General features: G+C 52.5%; 1 protein-coding gene across 6 annotated transcripts in view; it reads right to left on the bottom strand.

The window, feature by feature from the left end:
* Positions 1-18965, bottom strand: part of ATXN10 (ataxin 10) — a 154748-nt gene extending 135783 nt beyond the window's left edge. For 3 of the 6 annotated variants that reach the window (XM_017339764.4, XM_089307739.1, XM_017339766.4), the window contains exons 1-2: positions 18634-18952; positions 24-215 (exon numbers count right to left, since the gene is read on the bottom strand). In XM_017339764.4, coding sequence (XP_017195253.3) covers positions 24-215; positions 18634-18749 — 308 coding nt within the window. In that variant the 5' untranslated portion in view covers positions 18750-18952. Of the gene's footprint in view, positions 1-23; positions 216-18633 lie in introns of all 6 variants that reach the window. The other 3 variants (XM_002723648.6, XM_089307740.1, XM_051840579.3) reach the window with 3 other exon arrangements.
* Positions 18966-21186: the final 2221 nt, after the last annotated feature.

Genomic DNA, 21186 nt, shown 5'->3' with positions numbered 1-21186 from the left:
TGAAACCACGAGGAATACTACACCTGATGGAATTCTGGTTCACAGAACACTCTATGCAAGCATTCCGGAGACATCTGAAGCATTCTGTTACGAGCTGCAGGCTGGAAGCCAGATGTTCCACTTGGGATGGGTCTCTGCAGGCCAGCTCAACTGCACGAGAAGATTTCTTCAGGATATCCAGGACTCTCTGGAATATAGTCCTGGGTGCTGTTTCTCTGCAAGAGGACAAAACTGTCACAAATCAGGAAGAGAAGACAATGTCTACACTGGGAACCCGCTCCACTTGCTGGGCTTGTCTGTTCCTGCTCCTCACTTACAACACAGAAGAGCTACTACTTCCTGAGCCCTAACTACAGACACTGTTCTCACTCATCTCATTTAATCTCTGCAGTAACACTGGCAGGCCAGCACTGCGCTCTCCACTTCACAGATTAACTAGGCAGAGATAAGGTTAAGTAACTTCAGCCAGTCCATAACTGGCAGTCACTATTCCAACAGAAATATTCGGACCAAGCTACTTCTCATCCCGTAAGAATCCAAATTCCAGTCCTGCTTACGGACGTGCCTCATCACCCAGCATGCACCTAAGTTTGGTCACCGGAAACAGCTCTCCTGGAGGCCGTGGGCTGGAGGACAGGTGCGCTGTCCACTCCCTGACACAGGCATGTGGCAGCACACCCAACTTCCATGTATCCCATTGCATGCGTGTGGATACAGAGAGGGAGGACAGGACGGGAACCCGGAGAAAGGGAGAGGGACGTGCAAAGTGTGCATGCCCAGGACAAGGACGAACCTGCAGCTGGCCCTCTGTGCACCTCAACTTCCGCCTGCCTCTTGTGCCGGGAGTTCTGCCCCCACTGGCTGTCACCCAGAGCAACAGGACACGCAAACGCAGGCCAGCTTCCTCATCTCACAGACCCCTACAGAAGCAGCGATCTGTAAAATGTGACGGGAGAACTGCAGCAGGGCCCTTGAAGAGATTGCTGGACTCAGACGCATGACCACTGTCCCTGGGCTCCCCTACAGCTCTTCCTGAACTAACCAGACTTGGAGGAGCTGGCACCAAGCTGCCCCAGCTTACTGCACAGCTCAGAGGCCGCAGAGGACACTTCCAGGACAGAGGAAACAATGCCCTCCTTGTACATCAGACTTCTGGGACCCCAGATGGTGTGGTCTGATCTTATGAAAAGATCATAGAGATCCCAACACTTAGGACCTTTTCTTGGTCTTGGCCTTTAGGTGGATCTGGATGTGGGCATTCGGCCCACTGGTTAAGGCACCAGGTTGGGAAGCCTGTGCACACCCTACATGGAATGCCCCAGTTCAAGTTCAATTCCTAGCTCCAGCTGCTACTAACGCTGATCATGGGAGGCAGCAGCAATGGATGGCTTCCATAGTTTGGTTCCTACCACCACATGGGAGACCAGGATTGAGTTCCTCACTCTGGCTGTTTCAGGCATTTGGGTAGTGAACCAGTGGATGGGATCTTGATTCTCAATCAATCAACCTCTCTTCCCACTCCCCCATCTCTCAAATAAAAGATTTTTAATTTTAAAAAAAGAAAAAAGTACGGCGGGCATTCGGCTCAGAGGTTACGACACCCACATTCCATAACGGAATGTCTGGGTTCCAACTGTGCTCTGCTTCCAACACAGCTTCCCGCTGATGAGCACTTGGGAGGCAGAGCGGTGGTTCCCACACGGGAGATGGAGATGGAGTTCCAGGCTCCTGACTTCGCCTGGCCCAGCTCTGGCTGTTGTGAGCAGCTGGGGACCGAAACGGCAGATGAAGATCGCTTTCTGTCTCTTTTATACTCATCTGTGCTCTTCAACCCGCCCCCCCACACATACACACACACACACACACACACACACACGGGGAGGGTGACCACTGGCACAGCTATACACCGTGGATCCTGGAAACAAGCACTTCTGGTCCTGTGTCTTTGCTCAAACCTACCACTCCAGCAGAAAGCTGCTCCAGGCCATGTCCACTGGGTGTGCTGCCTGCGAGAATCCCCTGTACTCGGAAGCTTCCTGGAAACACACAGCCCAGTAAACTCCGGCCCTATCTATGCCCCACTCCGTTCCTGAGACTGAAGCCCACTGACTTTCACTCTCCAGTTAGAATGCAAGTCACTGGGAACTGAATGCTATCTTCTTTCCTCTCTGTAGGGTCCAGAACGGACACTAACTGAATCTGCCCAAGGTCAAGCCTGAGCAGTGATGAGACTGTTCACACACAGAGCCCTCTGCCTACATCAAGACCTTGTTCTCAAGTCCAAGCACCCAGGAAGCCAAGCTGAGTCGGGGCAGGTGTGGCAGCACAGTGCCTGGGTTCAAGTCCTGCCTTCACTTCCAGTACAGCTAAAGTGCACCCTAGGAGACAGCAATGGATGACTTAAGCACTTGAGTCCCTGCCAGCCATGTGGAACACTGGGCTGAGTTATAGGTTCCTGGCTTTAGTCTGACCCAGCCCAGTTGTGTGGGCAATTGGGGGAGTAAACCAGTGGATAGAAAAATCTCTGTGTCACTCTTTCAAATAAATAAAATAAAATAAAATAAAATAAAAAAACAGAAAGAACTGAAAGGAGGACATAGGGAACCATCAGCTCAACTCTTCCCTTCCCTCTAAGAAATCCACAAAACCCAGACTCAGAGCCTTAAAAATGATCGCATTTCAAGATGTAGATACAACGCATGTATATCAGGACCTCTACTTAACAAACATCTAATTTCTCCTTCCTCGTTGAAAAGTAGAATGGATAAGCGTGTGGGAGACGGGGAGAGTGCCGTAACCTATCAACTATTTTAGATTTCCTGAGAGCAGGATGCGTCTCAAATACCTCTCTACCTCTGTAACAAGGAGGAAAAAACTCTTTCCTCTACAGTTATCAGCTACAGTCGCTATTCATGATATTTTAACCAATATACACGATTTTCATGAGGAGAGGTCAAAGCTTTTGTTCACTGACAGTAAATGCTATGAAAGCATTTAACTCTCTCTGTGCCTTCCCCAAAGCCTTGAAAGAAAACCATTCGCCACTACAGATCCCAAGTGGTCCTGAAGCGCTCCCATCTGCACAACCACGCTGGCTGTCAAGACAAGGCAGAAATATGTGCGGGATTAACAGCAACGAAACAGCGGGTAAAGATCAGTCAATCATGCCTACATTACAAACGTTATTAATAATAATAACTGCTGTCATTTCTGCTTTAACCAAACTGACAAAAAATATTCACAAAGACTTTAAAAAGCTTAGCTGCTTCATTCACAGAAGGCAGAAAGTACTTACAAGGACAATTAAAATTCAACCGTTAGACATTCCTATTAGAGAGGAATGCATACCCTGAAGACAATGTGTAAGTGAAATGTTACATTACAGAACAAACAAAAAGAAATGCTTTGAATTATACAAAAGGTAGAATTTCATTTCCTTCAAGTCTGAACAGATCTGTAGGTTTAATCTTGGCAAGCCCTGTTTGAGTAAAATTAAAGACAACTGCCTGTGATTATATGTAACAGGTTAGATGGGTATAACATACTTTATGCACACACTTCACAATTAATTCATCAGGCAGGACCTCCTGCTGAAAAGAGAACTAAATGCGAGCCTTCACAAAGCCTGGACCAAGACTCACACACTAGTTAGGAGATTTACTCTCATACCTCTGATCTCATTAGAACCTGCACATGTGGCTTACACAGCTGAAGCACTGTGGCTGAGAAACACTATTAAAACGCACACAAGTTCAGAGATCCAGGATCACAGACCTCGGTTACTGGTTCGACTGAGCTCCACTGAAAACAGAAAACAAAAAAGTTCCATCTCCTGCCACGAGCAGCGTAGGGCCAACTTCTGAAACTCATCTCTGCAGACCCACACACCTGCTTTTTTGTTTTGTTTTTGTTTTTGACAGGCAGAGTGAACAGTGAGAGAGAGAGACAGAGAGAAAGGTCTTCCTTTTTTCTGTTGGTTCACCCCTAATGGCTGCTGCACCACTGCGGCCAGTGCACCGCGCTGATCGGAAGCCAGGAGCCAGGTGCTTCTCCTGGTCTCCCATGGGGTGCAGGGCCCAAGCACTTGGGCCATCCTCCACTGCACTCCCTGGCCACAGCAGAGAGCTGGCCTGGAAGAGGGGCAACCGGGACAGAATCCGGCGCCCCGACCGGGACTAGAACCCGGGGTGCCGGCGCCACAGGGGAGGATTAGCCTAGTGAGCCATGGCGCCGGCCCACACATCTGCTTTTTTAACACTTCTCCAGACTCCACCATGTCTCAGCCAGGACTCAGGCTGCCGCTGAGAGTCCACACCAAGGCATTTTGGGAGGTCACAGCTCTTTCTGTACAGCGCCAGAGAGTCAACATCTCAGCCTTTGAGGGGCCGGTGCTGTGGCAAGCAGTAAAGCCTCCAGCTGCAATGCCAGCACCCCTATGCTGCACCACTTCTGACCCAGAGCCCTGCTATGGCCTAGGAAAACAGTGGAAGATGCCCAAGTGCTTGGGCCCTGCCACCCACATGAGAGACCCGGATGAAGCTCCTAGCTCCTGGCTCAGCTTGGCCACCTGGGAAATAAACCAGCAGATGGACGACCTCTGGTCTTTCCCCCCTCTCTAACTCTTTCAAATAAATCCTTAAAAAAAAAAAATCAGCCTTCGATGGCCTCAAAGTTTCTGTCACAACTTCTCAATCTACCCTGGTAATATAAAATTAGCCAAAGGCAACACCTAAACAAAGGTACATGATTATTCTATTTAGGGCCACAAAATTTAAAATTCGTACACTTTTCATGCATCATGAAATTTTACTTTTTCCTCAACTACTTAAAAAGTGAAAAAACCATTCTTAATTCATAGGCCATGAAGACACAGACGGTAGGCCAGATTTGGTGTGGTCTGGTGACCCTATTTTAAAAGGTTGTGAACAGACAGGTCCTCTCCTCACCTGCAAAAGCTCCCAGCTCCCACTGTCCTCAACACATTCAAAATGCATGTGCGTAAGAACCAACAGAATCCCAAACACATTCCTGCTGAGAGCAGCCCGGGGCAGAGGTAGGAAATAAGCTACTGGGACAGAGCCGGAACAGAGCTGTAGGGGAGGCTCTGTCCCAACACAGTGCTACAACAATCGCTATCCACGTGGAAAACAATGGAATTAGATCCTCCCCTATAATTATGTACAAAAAATAACTCCAGGATTCAGGAATCGTAGAAGACAAAACAAAACTCTGTAAGAAAACAGAGAGGGGCCAGTGTTAGCTGCAGCCTACAGCGCTGGTATCCCATATGTGCTTACGTTCATATCCCGGCTGCTCCACTTCTGATCCAGGTCCCTGCTAAATGCACCTGGGAAATCAGGAGAAGATGGCCCAAGTCCTTGAGCCCCTGTACCCACATGGGAGACCCAGAAGCTCCTGGCTTTAGCCTGGCCCAGTCCTGGTCATTGGGACCATCTGGGGAGTGAACCAGCAGACAGATGACAGATCTCTTTCTCTCTCTCCTTTTCTCTCTGTAACTCTGCCTTTCAAATAAATAAGCCTTACAAAGAAGAAAATTAAATAGAGAATGTGTTTGTGCTCTTAGGCAGAGAGTTGGGGCAGTAGTGAACCCACAGTCAATCTGTGAGGACTGAGGTCTCCAGGTCACACCCTCCAGGGCTGTGCTGTGACAGCAGATCTCACATCTGATCACACTGTTCTAAGCATATGAACTCCTCAATGGCTCTGAGCAGTATCCCATAGCTATCAATCATGTTTTTAACTAAAAGAAAACTTCCTTAGGCTTTGGCAGTATCTTGAGGCTCAGCTTAGTGACAGTCCCAGGGTTCCTGTGCTTGCCCAGCCTGGTGACCAAGACTTTGGTCCAGTGACCACTACAAAAAAGCAAAACAGAGAGATGAGAAACCGCCCTAAGGGCTCTGGCGGCACCCCCACACACACCTTATTTATTCTGATTTTATCCTGATGTGCTGGCGCAGACAACTTCCTGTCTACTTGGTGTACTCAAGACAACTGAATAGGAGGGGTGGCTCCCACCGACCATGCCTGAGTCAGAGCTCCTTCCCAAACAGTTCCATGTGGTATTCCAGCTCACGGCACACGTGAAAATAAAGGAAACTGCCATCAAGCTCTAAAAAGAACTTAATTGACGTTCTCTCTCAACAAAGTTGACCTGAATCATAGTTGAGTCAAAATGCCATATGGCATCCTTAACGAAGCTGACTGTTCATGTGGGTTTTCTTTTGGGGTTTTGGTGGGGGGTTTTTTGGCTTTTTGTTATGTTTTGGTGCAAAGACACTTGGGGCAGGAAGCTCTGTCACGCCTGGGGAAAACCCACGTGTATGTGTGTATACACAGACGAACAGGATGAGTGTGCTTCATCCATCTCCATGAAGGTCAGTCAGCACAGTTACAACACCACGTCATTCCCTGCCTCCTGAAACCAGCCACCCACCATCTGATACTTCCGAGACACTCAACAAGTCTGCCGTGCTCTCCCTTTCTAACTAAGGACTTACGAACACTACACGAGAAATGGCAACAACAGGCCCAGGTGTTCACGACAGGGTGCTGGTCTGGAAGGCACTGAGAGTCCCAGGGTAAGAGGAGCCCCGCCGTCAGCCGGCTGTCACTTCAGCGGGGCTGGTCGGCAGTGACGGGACAAGGATACTGCCATGAGAAGTTCTCCAAGAGGTGAGCAGATCACCAGGGGAAGTTAGGGCAGCACACAGAAGGTTTCCACAGCAGGTGAAATGGTCATCAAGTCCTGAGGTGCGTGCATATGAGCAAACAATGAAGACAAAAGGTTCATGTTTATAAATTTCACATTCCAGCCTCTGAGCTGTGCGTACCATGTCAGCAGCTGGAAGGAGGCTGAACACTGGTCATTTTGCTGCATCAGCCATAGTTGCAGCAGTAAGCATAGGTGGGCAGATGTCACGTGCACATTGACTGAGTGAACACATGAACAAAATGAATGAAAAACAAGGTAAACCAAGCTAACAGCTTTTTAGTAATTTGAGCAATTACTATGGACTGACTATCAGCACCAACACGTGACTTCCCCTTGCTCCATGCAGTCCAACATTTTGGAGTCCTCAAAATAGGCCGGGCAACTGCTGGGAGATAATATGAAAAAGACTGTCTTGCTCTCCCTCTCTGTGTGACTTTCATTACACAACGGAGAGAGCCATCAAGTAAGAGGCATTAATATTTTAATATTTACTTACTTACTTGAAAGGCAGAGTCACAGAGGAGAGACAGAGATCTTCTATTAAAAGCCAGGGCTGATCTATGCCAACGTCAGGAGCCAAGAACTCCACTCAGGTCTCTCACACAGGTGGCAGGGGCCCAGGTAGTTGGACCATCTTCAGGTGCATTAGCAGGGAGCTGGACAGGAAGTGGAGCAACCAGGACTCAAACGTGTGCTCCTCTACGGGATGTCAGCACTGAACGCTGCAGCTCAACCCACTGTGCAAAACGCCAGCCCCAGGGAACAATCACACTGTGCACGCCTCCCCTGCATCCCGAACAGTGCAATGAGCTTCTTTTTCAAATTAGATACTCAGCCCAAGCTACCTCCAGAGACCAGAAACGGCGTGGAGACACTCGGCTAGAACCGGGTCTGAAGCTGAAGAGTCCAATGTGTTCAGAAGGGCCAAGGGCAGTCTGCATTCAGCTCTGGCAGGCAGACAGGAATCAGAGCTCCCTGCACTCTATAAAATTCAGTGCCGGGACAGACTCCTGCACATGCAGAATCAAAGTGTCCCAAGTACAGGCTGTTTAGAAAGTTGTGCATCTCCAGTGCCAGGAGGAAGTCAAGAGGGTTTCAGAGTTTGGATCTGGACCCCAACACTGGCCGGCTGGGTGACCAGATTCACAGAGGCTCCAATGTCACCATGATACAAAGCACCAATAAACTGCTTCTCGGCCTTTTGGCTAAGATCAAGTGTAAAGCACCAATAAAAGTGGCCAGGGTTAACATCAGGCAAACAAGGACAGAAAAAACGCAAAGCCTTTATATAGGGAGCAGGGAAGCCCAGAGAGCAAACCTTGAAAGACTAACACCCAAATCCTGGCCACCACCCCACCACTCCAGGAGCCCACCACAGAGACCACGTCCAATCCTGCACCTCTAGGCTGTAGCAGACTAAGCCCAAAGTCCCAAAGGAAGAACACCTCCATGAGGGTTCATCTGCAATAGTCCAACAGCTTTGGGAACCCTCAAGCCTAGGAACCAGGTGGCAAACAAAGCAGCTACCTGCTGGCAGGGAGATCAGCCATTGCTATCAGGAAGAGCAGGGGCTGCTGCCACAGGCGGGGCCCTCAAAAAGTGGGTTTGGACTTGGAGATTCAGTGGCTGTGTCTCAGGGCCTCCAGCCTAATGACAACCACGAACCGCAGCCAGGAAGGGCAGACCGTCTGACGCCCCACCCCCGGAATCCAATCTCTTGATGACTCCTAGGATGAATCCCAACCAGCAGGCAACAGGTCAACAGGTGATGCACTCCTACTTTCTTCAGAGGAGCAATTCCGAGCTGCATCCCACACAGGTCTTCAAGGATCTCCAGTGGGACCGAGCGCCAGCTGCCTACAAGTCAGCAACTTGGTAAGGCATCGCTTCTACGTCTAACTTACCCTTTCCATGCTCCCGATGCCGGGGACCACCTCCAGTTAAATTACTTGTACCTAGCGCCTTTTAGGGGAAGGGGAAAAGACTCACGTAAACAAAGAGACTGTGTATTATAAAGACGGTCTCTCAATTACCAAAAACTAAAGTCACTCCGAATATCCAGGAGTAGAAAACAAGGCAGACAGAATTTTACATGTTCCCATCAGCTGCTTTACAGCGTCTGATGTTACTGATCTCGTTCCCTAGGAAAACTGGCAGCATCAGAAACTTGGCACGTACCACCCTGGTGCACAGTGCACATGGAACACACCTTCCACCCCGCCAACCAGCAGAGCACAGCAGTGCACAGGGCACATCACTGCCAAGATCCGACTGCGCGACACTCCAGCCTCCACAGGCAGCACGCACAACACTCGCAACAGGCCAGCTGCCGTGTCGGGAGACACCTAGGAAGGGGTGCATGTGCCCAAAGCCCCGGCCAGGCTTCAGAAGACGCAGATCTGGTCAACAACTTCAGCACCCTCATGGAAGCCACTGGGCCAGAACCACCCAGCAAAGCTGCTCCCGGGTTCCTGACCTCATACCCTGTGTGAGGGGTGGCAGGGAGGGGGTAGTAACTTCCATGAAGAAATTCAGATAATGCGCACCCTCGAACGCTAAGCCATGACAGAGGCACCCCCCAGGCACCCGTGTGGAAGCTGCACAACTCCACGGCAACACGGTCACACAGCACAGGCTCTGTGCACCTCACGATGCAGTGTTTCTGAGATCCACCCACGCCGTGGGTGCTGGCGGGTCACATCCTTGTGCCATCCCGGGGCAGACGTCCCGGCTGCTTCTGAAGTCTGATTATGAGCCACACGCTAAGAGGAATCCTCCGCACGTCTTCTGTGAACAAGCTCTGTTTCTCTTGGGTAAATACCTGAGGCCACGGTAGATATATGTCTAACTTAATTTCAAGTTGCCAAAATGTGTCCTAGAGTGCGTGTACCATTAACACTCCAACCTACAGTGTATGCGAGCTCTGCTGCTTCACAGCCTCCTCAAAATGTGGTGCCGTCACTCACCTTCACTCAGCCATTCCAGTGGGGACACAGAACGATCCGACAGCAGCTTTCGTTTATAACAGCTCTGTTAGGAAATAATGCACGAGGCTGGCCAGCAGGTAAGGCCACCGCCTGCAGCACTGGCATCCCACATGGGCACCAGTTCAAGTTCCGGCTGTTCCACTTCCGATCCAGTTCTCTGCTATGGCCTCAGAAAGCAGCAGAAGATGGCCCATGTGCTTGGAACCCTGCACCCATGTGGGAAACCCAGTGGAAGCTCCAGGCTTCTGCCTGGCCCCGCCCTGGTAGTTGTGGCCACTTGGGAAGTGAATCAGCAGATGGAAATTTGTCTCTCTTTGCCTCTGCCTTCCCACTCTGTAAATTCTGCCTTGCAAATAAATAAATCTTCAAAAAAAATTGTTTTGGCTATTCTAGGTACTTCATGTAAGAATAATCATACAACATTTGTCCTTTTTCATTTCCTGTGGTATACACCTAGCAGTGGAATTTGTCTATCACATTCTGTGTTTAGCTTTTCCACAACTGCACCATCTGACGTGCCCACTAGTCTGTCCATGGACCCCAATTCCTCCACATCCTGTCGGCATTGTTCTTTTCCAGTTTTAGGATGATAACCATCGTCAAGGAAGTGAAATGCTACCTCCGTGTGACTCAAACTGCATATCCCCGATGACTAACGCTGTTGAGAACTTAATCCCACATTTACATTTACTGGTCCTTATGTATCTTTTCTAATAAAACACAGAGGTTTTTTGACCAAATTTTAAGATTTATTTATTTAAAAGATTTACAGAGAGAAAGAGGAAGAGACAGAGAGACAGAGATAACTACCATCTGCTGGTTTACTCCCCAAATGGTCACAACGGCTGGGCCTGGGGCTGGGGCTGGGGCTGGGGCTGGGCCAGGCCAAAGACAGGAGAGAGGAGCTTCTTCAGGATTTCCCACGTGGGTGCAGGGGCCCAAGCACCTGGGTTATCTTCCGCTGCTTTTCCAGGCACATTAGCAGGGAGCTGGATCAAAAGTGGAGCAGCCAGGTCTCAAACCAGAACCCACATGGGATGTGGCAATGCAGATGGCAGCTTTATCCACTACACCACAACGCCAGCCCACCAACATTTTTTTTTAAAGATTTATTTATGGGGCCAGCACTGTGTCGCAGCGGGTTAATGCCCTGGCCTGAAGTGCCAGCATCCCATATGGGCACTGGTTCGAGACCTGGCTGCTCCACTTCCGATCCAACTCTCTGCTATGGCCTGGGAAAGCAGTAGAAGATGGTCCAAGTCCTTGGGCCCCTGCACCCGCGTGGGAGACCTGGAGGAAGCTCCTGGCTCCTGGCTCCTGGCTTAGGATTGGCACAACTCCAACCGTTGCGGCCAATTGGAGAGTGAACCAGCAGATGGAAGACCTCTCTCTTTCCCTCTCTTTGTCTCTCCTTCTCTCTCTGTGTAACTCAAACTTTCAAATAAATAATAAATAAATCTTTAAAAAAATTCTTATTTATTTGAAAGTCCGGGTTACACAGAGAGAGGAGGAGAGGCAGAGAGGCAGAGAGAGAGAGAGAGACAGAGAGAGAGAAAGAGAGAGAGGTATTCCATCCGCTGGCCCACTCCCTAGTTGGCCACAACAGCCAGAGCTAAGCTAATCCAAACCCAGGAGCCAGGAGCCAGGAGCCAGCTTTCTCCAGGTCTCCCACGTGGGTGCAGGGGCCCAAGGACTTGGGCCATCTTCTGCTTTCCCAGGCCAAAGCAGAGAGCTGGATCAAAAATGGAACAGCCAGGACTCAAACCAGCACCCATACGGGATGCCGGCACTGCAAGTGGTAGCTTTACCCGCTATGCCACAGCGCCAGCCCAACTTTTCACTGAGTTGTCAGAGTTGTGGGAGTTGTGGGAGTTGTAGGAGTACTTCATATATTTTGAAACAAGTACTTGTCACATATTTGCATTGCAAATACCTTCCTTCAGTCTGTGGCCTGCATTTATGCTTTTCCTTTTTTTTTTTTCTCAAGATCTTACTAATTCAAAAAACAGAGTTATAGAGACACAGAGAGATATCGGCCATCCACTGGTTCACTCCCCATATGGCTGCCATGGCTGGGGCTGGGCTAGGCCAAGGCCAGCAGCCAAGACTCCATCCGGGTCTCCCACGTGGTGGCAGAAACTAGATGCTTCAGCTGTCTTCCACTGCTTTCCCAGGAGCATTAGCAAGGAGCTCGATCGGAAGTGGAGCAGCTGGGACTCAAACTGGTGCTCCTATGGGATGCATCACAGGCTTAGCCCACTGTACCACAACATCTGCTCACATCTGTTCATCTGTGTTTTTTGTTTTTGTTTTGTTTTGTTTTGTATTTTGACAGGCAGAGTTAGAGAGAGAGAAAGGTCTTCCTTTTCCGTTGGTTCACCCCTCAAATGGCCACTACGGCCAGCGCACTGCGGCCAGCGTGCTGTACCGATCCAAAGCCAGGAGCCAGGTGCTTCCTCCTAGTCTCCCATGCAGGTACAGGGCCCAAGCACCTGGGCCATCCTCCACTGCCTTCCCGGGCCACAGCAGAGAGCTGGACTGGAAGAGGGGCAACCGGGACAGAATCCGGCGCCCCAACCGGGACTAGAATCCAGGGATCCGGGGTGCAGGCACTGCAGGTGGAGGATTAGCCTAGTGAGCCGTGGTGCTGGACACATCTGTTTTCTTAATGGTGTCTTTGGATGGAAACTTTTTAATTTTGAGCAAGTCTAATTTGATAGTCATTTTTTTTTTACACGTTAGTGTTGTGTCCTAGATGTCTGCCTACATCCAAGGTCACAAAGATATTCTCTCATGTTTTCTTCTTTTTTTTTTTTTTTTTTTTTTTGACAGGCAGAGTGGATAGTGAGAGAGAGAGAGAGAGAGAAAGGTCTTCCTTTGCCGTTGGTTCACTCTCCAATGGCCGCCGCGGCCGGCGCACCGCGCTGATCCGATGACAGGAGCCAGGAGCCAGGTGCTTTTCCTGGTCTCCCATGGGGTGCAGGGCCCAAGCACCTGGGCCATCCTCCACTGCACTCCCTGGCCACAGCAGAGAGCTGGCCTGGAAGAGGGGCAACCGGGACAGAATCCGGCGCCCTGACCGGGACTAGAACCCGGTGTGCCGGCGCCGCTAGGCGGAGGATTAGCCTAGTGAGCCGCGGTGCCGGCCCTCATGTTTTCTTCTAAATACTTCATAGTTTTAGCTTTTAAGTCTTTAATCCACAATGAAATATTTTTTGTGAATGGTTTTAAGGTGTGGATGAAGGTTCATTTTATGCCAATTAAGTGATATCTGGTTATTCCATCACCATTTGTTGAAAAAAAGGAAGTTTTTAGGTTGACTTTGTGTTCGTAAATATTTTGCAAAGGGCAGAAACTTGGAAATGGCCTTAGTTTTCCACACACAGTGTTCAGCAGTCAGAAAAAGAGACATGACCAGGCAGACATGGTGGTGCAGTGAGATACAGTGCAACCTGCCACATGGGAATCCCGTATCAGAGTGCTGGTCCGAGTCCCAGCTGCTCTACTTCCAATCCAGCTTCTTGTAATGCATCTGGGAAGGCAGCTAAGGATGCCCAAGAGCCTGAGCCCCTGCTGCCCCAGCGGGAGACCCAGGGGGAGCGCCAGGCTCCTGGCTTTGGTCTGGACCAGCTGCAGCCATTGCGCGCTTTTGGGGGACATTTAGGGAATGAACCCATGAACAGAAGATCTCTATCACTCTGTTTTTCAAGTAAATCTTTAAAAAACAGGATCAAATGACTAAACACAACAAGACAAACAGTAATAACAAAGTTATCAATAGGGCAGGTACTTGGTAAACACGCCACGTTCCTCAGAGGGACAGCTCCGATTCCCATCCGGCTTCCTGCTAATGCACACTCTGGCAGGCAGCCAGGCGAGGGCTCAAATATTTGGGTCCCTGCAACCTACCTGGAAAGTGGTCCAGTACATGGAAGCTCTCTGTCTTTCAAATAAAAGCAAAAACTTAAAGAAGTTATCAGGTACACTCTTTGAAACAGCTACAATCAGTATGCTCAAGAAGACAGACAGGGACAGGCGTCTGGTACAAAGGCTGGGATTCGGCTTGTGCCTCCCTTGACCCATGCTGGCGTGACGCAGTTCAGGTCCTGTCTCCATTTCTGACTCAGTTTCACGTTAGTACCATCCCAGGAAATAGGCATGGCTCAAGTTCTTGGGTCTCTGCCATCTACACAGGAGACCTGGACTGGGTCCGAGGCTCTTAAGTTTTGGCCTGGTCCAACCCCGAATCTTACAGGCATTTTTGAGGGGTAAACCAGTGGATGTAAGACTGATATTTCTCTCGCTTTTATATAAAAATAAATAATTTTAAAAAAGATAAATGGCAAGATAATTTCAACAGAGTACAGGAACTTACTGACAAAAGAGTCAAACAGAAATTCTATAATAACTCAAAAATGCAATACCACAAATTAAGAACACGATGGCTGATGACAATTAGGATCAGAGAACTAGAGAGAGGTCAGCAGAAAATTTTCAAACAGAAGCTCAGAGAGAGAAGAGTGGAAAACGCAGAGACGTACCCATGGTACACAAACAACACAGAGAAAGGTTTCACCTAAGGGTAACTCAAGACTCGACAGGAAAGGAGCGAGGGGCCAGCATCACGGGGCACTGAGATAAGGGGCCACCCACAACACTGGCATCTATACGGTGCCAACTCAAGTCCTGGCTGCTCCACTTCCAATCCAGCTAGCGAAAAATGGTCCAAACACCTGGGCTCCTGCCACCCATGTGTGAGACCCTGAAGAAACTCCTGGCTCCGCGTGGGCCACTGCAGCCATTCAGGAAGTGAACCAGCCGATGAAGATTCTTTCTGTCTCTCCCTCTCTCTGTAACTCTGCCTTTCAAATAAACAAATCTTTATAGAAAAGGAGAGAAGGGAAAGAAACAATAGTTGAAGAAATACTGGCTGACAATTTCCCAGACTGATGAAAGACATTCAAAAAGCATCACTCAAGCCGGCGTCGCAGCTCACTAGGCTAATCCTCCGCCTTGCGGCGCCGGCACACCAGGTTCTAGTCCTGGTCAGGGTGCCGGATTCTGTCCCGGTTGCCCCTCTTCCAGGCCAGCTCTCTGCTGTGTCCCGGGAAGGCAGTGGAGGATGGCCCAGGTGCTTGGGCCCTGCACCCCATGGGAGACCAGGATAAGCACCTGGCTCCTGCCTTCAGATAGGTGCGGTGCGCCGGCCGCAGCACGCTGGCTGCGGCGGCCATTGGAGGGTGAACCAACGGCAAAGGAAGACCTCTCTCTCTGTCTCTCTCACTGTCCACTCTGCCTGTCAAAAAATTAAAAAAAAAAAAAAAAAAGAGAGAGAGAACAGAGTTCGCAGGTAACGGATTCAGAAGAACAGAGTACAGCACACCACTAAACAGAAAAGGTTCTGACTAAACAGGTTAGAGGAAGGAGGAGCCACAGGGAGGCAAGAAAATGACCACCTACAGAGGAAAAAGATGCAGCGCGCACAGTGGGGGAACCCGCCTGCAGCCGCAGCCACGGTGGGGGCTCGCTCAGCCTCTCGGGCGGCTCAGAAGAACGGTGAGCTGTCCGTCTAAGTGAGAACTTCAGCAAGGAGTACCCACGTGGTATATTCTCGCAATACACAGGAGCCAAAACATAACCCTTCCCATGGCGAAACATGAATGACAAAGCAGCAGTACTCCACAGAACCTCCGCCCCGATAGAAACAGCCTGCATCAGGACCCGGCGCTGTGGCGTAGCGGATAAAGCTGCACCTGCAGTGCCGGCATCCCATAGGGCACTGGTTCAAGTCCCGGCTGCTCCACTTCCGATCCAGCTCTCTGCCGTGGCCTGGGAAAGCAGTAGAACATGGCCCACACACGAAGGAGACCCTGAATAAGCTCCTGGCCCCTAGTTTCAGCACAACTCCTAGCTCCTAGCACAGCTCCAAACACTGTGGCCACTTGGGGAGTAAGCCAATGGATGGAAGTCCTTTCTGTCTCTCCCTCTCTATCTGTAACTCTCTCAAATAAAAAAAAAATCTTTTATAAAAGCGGCATTTTACTTACTTTAAATCTAACGAAGCACATATGGCTAGTGGCTACGTAAGGAACAGGGCAGCTACAAGCAGTAGTTGCTGTGTGGCAGACTGCTTGGACGACCACAGTCGGGACTGGCTCTTTCCTAACAGTGGGCATGGGGCGGCTTGAGCGATACACCACGGGTAACTGAGGGCTGCAAAACAAAACTCTCAGATCAAAAAAGTCTAATGCATTTACTATCTTACTCTGTTCCAGAGGGATTTAACATGATTTGCAAAAAAAATCATTTGTGAAACAAGTGTAAAATATGCAGGTACCAATGTTAAACAAAAGTATAAAACAAAGTTATGGCAGGCATCCCATATGGGCATCTGTTCAAGGCCCAGCTGCTCCGCTTCCCATCCAGCTCCCTGCCAATGCGCCTGGGAAACAAGGAAGATGGCCTAACCTTTTAGTCACTCTTTCAAATAAATCTGTTTTTAAAGAAAGTCTTCAGGGGATGGCACTGCAGGGCAGCAGGCTAAGCCACCACTTGCAACAAATATATCCCACACCAGAGTGCTGGGTTCAAGCCCCAGCTGCTCCACTTCCCCGCTAATGCACCTGGGAATGCAGCCGGAAGAGGGCTCAAGCGCTGGGGCTCCTGCCACCCCTGTGGGAGACCTGATGGAATTCACGCTGTGGCTTGGCCCAGCCCCGCTATTGCAGCCATTTGGGAAGTGAACAGCAGATGAAAGATCTCTCCCTCCCATCACTCTAGTCACAGCCCCACTGCAACACTGACCTGAGCCCTCCCCTACATAAGGTACCCAGCCCAGTCTACCCGAGAGACCCTGCACCCCCTCCACACCTGGGACACACCTCCAGGACAATGTCACCACACAGCAAGTTCCCAATATGCTTGATAACAGGGAATCGTATGGCAAACTATCTGTGTCACAGGTGCTCGACAAATGGTTGACAACTGAATTAGTGACAAAAGGAGGATCTGCCATGGTATAGACCCAGCACGGGGCCGGCGCTGTGGCACAGCGGGAAAGTCGCCCGTATCCCACATGGGCGCTGGCTCAAGTCCTGCTGCCCCACTTCCAATCCAGCTCTCTGCTGTGGCCTGGGAAAGCAGCAGAAAATGCCCCCAAGTCCTTGGGCCCCTGCACTCACGTGGGAGACCTGGGTGAAGCTCCTGCCTTCAGCTTGGCCCAGCCCCAGGCGTTGTGGCCATATGGGCAGTGAACCAGCAGATGGAAGATATCTATTTGTCTCCTTTTCTCTCTGAAACTTCTTCTTTTTTTTTTTTTTTTTAAGATTTATGTATTTATTTGAAAAGCAGAGTTACAGAGAGGCAGAGGCACAGGTAGAGAGAGAGAGAGATCTTCCATCAGCTGGCTCACTCCCCAAATGGCTACAACAGCAGAAGCTGAGCCAACCCAAAGCCAGGAGCCAGGAGAGCTTCCTCCTGGTCTCCCACGGGGTGCAGGGGCCAAGGACTTGGGTCATCTTCCACTGCATTCCCAGGCCACAGCAGGGAGCTGGATCGGAAGTGGAGCAGGCCAGCACTGCGGCTCACTTGGCTAATCCTCCGCCTCCGGCACCAGCACCCCGGGTTCTAGTCCCGGTCGGGGTGCTGGATTCTGTCCCGGCTGCCCCTCTTCCAGGCCAGCTCTCTGCTGTGGCCCGGGAGTGCAGTGGAGGATGGCCCAAGTGCTTGGGCCCTGCACCCCATGGGAGACCAGGAGAAGCACCTGGCTCCTGCCTTCGGATCAGCACAGTGCGCCGGCCACAGCGTCCGCTGGAGGGTGAACCAACGGTAAAGGAAGACCTTTCTCTCTGTCTCTCTCTCTCACTGTCCACTCTGCCTGTCACAAGAAAAAAAAAAAAAAAAAGAAGTGGAGCAGCCGGGACTCGAACTGGTGCCCATGTGGGATGCCGGCACAGAAGGCCGCGGATTTACCCGCTACACCACAGCGCCAGTCCCTCTCTGTAACTCTTTCAAATAAATAAGTAAACCTAAAAAAAATGATAAAAAAATTTTAAAAAACCTCAGCATTTTCTATCAACCTGTCTCCCGGAGAGTATCCTACCAAACAAAGCATCTCCCCAAAAACCCAAGGGGCAGTGCCGGGGGCTCTGCACCCACCCTGCGGCTCCACACTTCCTGCTGTGGCCTGGGGCGCAGGGAGCGCCCAGCGAGAAGTCCGGTGATCCGGCCCAACCCTAGCCCAGGGGTGCTTTTTCCCAAGGCTGCCTCTCGGCTCTCCGTGCCTAACCCCCTCCCCAACAGGGCATCTGTCATCTCGGCTCCCTGCACCAGCTGTGCAGCACCCGGCACACAGTGTTCCCTCAGTCCTGCAGTTACGTGGCGGCCTCAGCTAACATGCATGCACCTAGCTGGCCTGTCCTAAGAACACGACGCGGCTACCTCTCCTACTCGATCCTGGAACAGCCGCGCCAGAAGCTGCCGCACCCCTGCTCCTCGGAGCTGACCAGGAAAGCAGGCAAGACCCGAGCAAAACCCCAGAGCACTGGCTGGGGGCTCCCCTGGGCCGGGTCACGTATCCCTCCTGGACATTCCCGCCCGCAGGCAGGCCACCTCCGCCCGGAGAACGCACGGCGGACCCGGGCCGGCTCCGCTTTCCTCCCCACGGCACGGTCGGGCCGGGGCCGGGGAGGCCGCCACGCCGCAGCCCACGCCCGCGGGGATGCGCTCACGCCCCTGGGCGGCGACCGCCCCGCACCCAAGGACTGCCCGGGAGGCGGCTGCCCGCCCGCTCCGTCCGCCGACGAGGCGCTGCCCAGTCCGGGGCCGGGGGCGCTCCGCCGCCCGGGCCTCGCCCTCCCGCGCGCGGGGCCGGGACCCCTCCCCGCCCGGGCCGCCCCCGCCCGGGCCCGTTACCGGTTCCGCGGCTCCTTGAAGAGCGCCGTGAGCGCGCGCAGGGCCTCCAGGTCCTGGATGGGCGCCGGCACCATGACACCCGACAGCCGGGTAGGCGGCGGCCTGGGCGCCGCCATCTTGCCGCTCGCGGGTCGGCCGAGCCGGGCGCCGGGGAGGAGGACGACGGGGCGGAGGACGCGGGGACGAGAGGAGGCGCGCGCGGCGGAGCGAGGCGCGTCCCGCACAGCCCGGCCGGCCGGAACCCGCGCCGACCGCCGGCCCCCGCGGCAGCCTCGGCGCGCCAGACGCAGCCCGGCTCGCCTCCGGCGGCAGGAGGGGACGACGCGGCGGGGGAGGGGGCGCCGGCGGAAGTCCCGCCTGAGGGGAGGGGGCGCCGGCGGAAGTCCCGGGAGCCCGCCAGCTGTGGGGCACGGGGTCTCCCCGCAGGGGAGAGGGCGCGGGCGGAGGGCGCCCTGTTGTTGGGGGGGGTCTCCATGTGGGGAGGGGGCTGGCGCAGTCTCCACCTGAGGGGAGGGGTCCCTGTGGGAGGGGGCGCCGGCGGAAGTCCCGGGAGTCCGCCAGCTGTGGGGTACGGGGTCTCCCCGCAGGGGAGAGGGCGCGGGCGGAGGGCGCCCTGTTGTTGGGGGGGGTCTCCATGTGGGGAGGGGGCTGGCGCAGTCTCCACCTGAGGGGAGGGGTCCCTGTGGGAGGGGGCGCCGGCGGAAGTCCCGGGAGTCCGCCAGCTGTGGGGTACGGGGTCTCCCCGCAGGGAAGAGGGCGCGGGCGGAGGGCGCCCTGTTGTTGGGGGGGGGTCTCCATCTGGGGAGGGGGCTGGCGCAGTCTCCACCTGAGGGGAGGGGTCCCTGTGGGAGGGGGCGCCGACTCCGGGTCCCGATCGTGGCAGGAGGGGTCAGACGGAGGGTGTAACCTGGACGGGGCGGGGCTGTCCCCGGGGACAGGTACCCGGCCGAGGTGTCCCCAGGGGAGAGGGTTGGGGGCAAAGCTTGCCCCCCAGAGGAGGAGGAGGAGACCCCCATGGTAGGGAGCTGGGGCTGTGCCGGGCGGAGGCGCCCCCGTGCCGGCTGGACCCTGCGTGAAGCGGTTGATCTGGGCCCCCACCGGCCCCCTGAGCTGGGGCAGTTTGTCACCCGCACCCCGAGAGCTGAGTCTGCCTGCCAGTGCCCCGGCCCCTTCTCATCCCTGAGATTGAGCGGCGGAATCCGGCGGCGGTGGGCAGAAAAGAGTATATTTGACGCAAGCGGAGCAGACCCGTGTGGATACCATCAGTTTCTCTGTTAGTCTGTGAACAAGTGCTGGGCGCCAGGCCCCGGGGTCCAGGAGAGACGGTTCCAACCCTGCAGGAACTCACTGTCCATGGAGGCAGAGAGGCCAAGACCAGCTGGTGCTTGTTAGCCCCCGGGTGGAGGGCCGCAGGGCATGCGTGCCTGCTGCGTTCTGACAATCCCGGTAGGAGAATGTTTGTCGTGTGGCACCTGCGAGATTTGCTGCGTAAAATAAGACGTGATAAATGCCGCCAGAGCGTGCACACACACTTTACCTGCGGCAGGTTGAGCATCCGAACAGGAAAATCCGAAATCCAGAATGTCCCCAAATCCAAAGCTGTTGGAACTCCTGCGTGACAGCACAAGTGAAGGTTCCAGACCATGAAACCTTATGCACTAAATGATCGAATGCAATTGCTAGAGATATCAAAGTACCCTCAGGCCATGTGGATAAGGTATATTTGATAGAAACTAATTTCAAATTTAGACTTAGCCTTTGTGTGTCAAGTGCATATAAACCATAAATGAATTTCACTTTTAAACTTGAGTCCCAGCCCCAAGATAATTCCTTCTGTATATGCAGATATTCCACACAAAAAAATCTGAACTCCAAAAACACTTCTGTTCCCAAACATTTCAGACAGTGGTCAAGCTGTGTTGTCATCCGCTCGCTGTGTGCCAGGCATCAGATCACCTGCCAGTACTCAAGACAGTTCAAAGTGCTTAACACTCCTCCGGCCAGCAGGGCAATCTCGCCATGTTTTCCTTGAGGGCAGGGGACACTAAAATGAATTTGTCCTAGATCAGGATCTTTCTCTCTCTCCCTCCCTCTCTCTCATTTTTTAGGTTTATTTATTTGGAAGGCAGAAATACAGAGAAGGAGAGTGTGGGGAGCAACTCGGACTAGACTAAGTTACTGGAATTAAGACTTATTCTATGCATCTGCTCTCCCACAATATGGCGCTGGGAGAGGAGGCAACAGCTTCTACCCAGCTGCCTCTCACCAACTTGACAAGCTGCAGGAGCTGCTCCTGATTGGAGGAGAGCAGCGTACTCGGCGTGTGGGCAGCCGAGTTAAGATTGGCGGAGGAGGACTATAAAGGAGGAGAGAGACGGCATGCACCAGGAACATCTAAGAGGAACATCTATCTGAAGGAACACCTGAGCAGCCCCCGAGAGAGCCGGCCAGCGGTGTGCCGCTCCCCTGCGGAAGTGGGGAAAGTGGCCAGGGGGAACCGCCCTTCCACGGAGGTGGAAGGGACAGTAGCCAACCCGGGAAGAACCAGCAGCA

This window comes from Oryctolagus cuniculus, chromosome 11, assembly GCF_051225735.1.
Source record: "Oryctolagus cuniculus isolate XC-2025 breed Fujian yellow rabbit chromosome 11, ASM5122573v1, whole genome shotgun sequence".
Classification (NCBI taxonomy): Eukaryota; Metazoa; Chordata; class Mammalia; order Lagomorpha; family Leporidae; genus Oryctolagus; species Oryctolagus cuniculus.
This window is presented reverse-complemented; position numbering and strand designations above follow the sequence as displayed.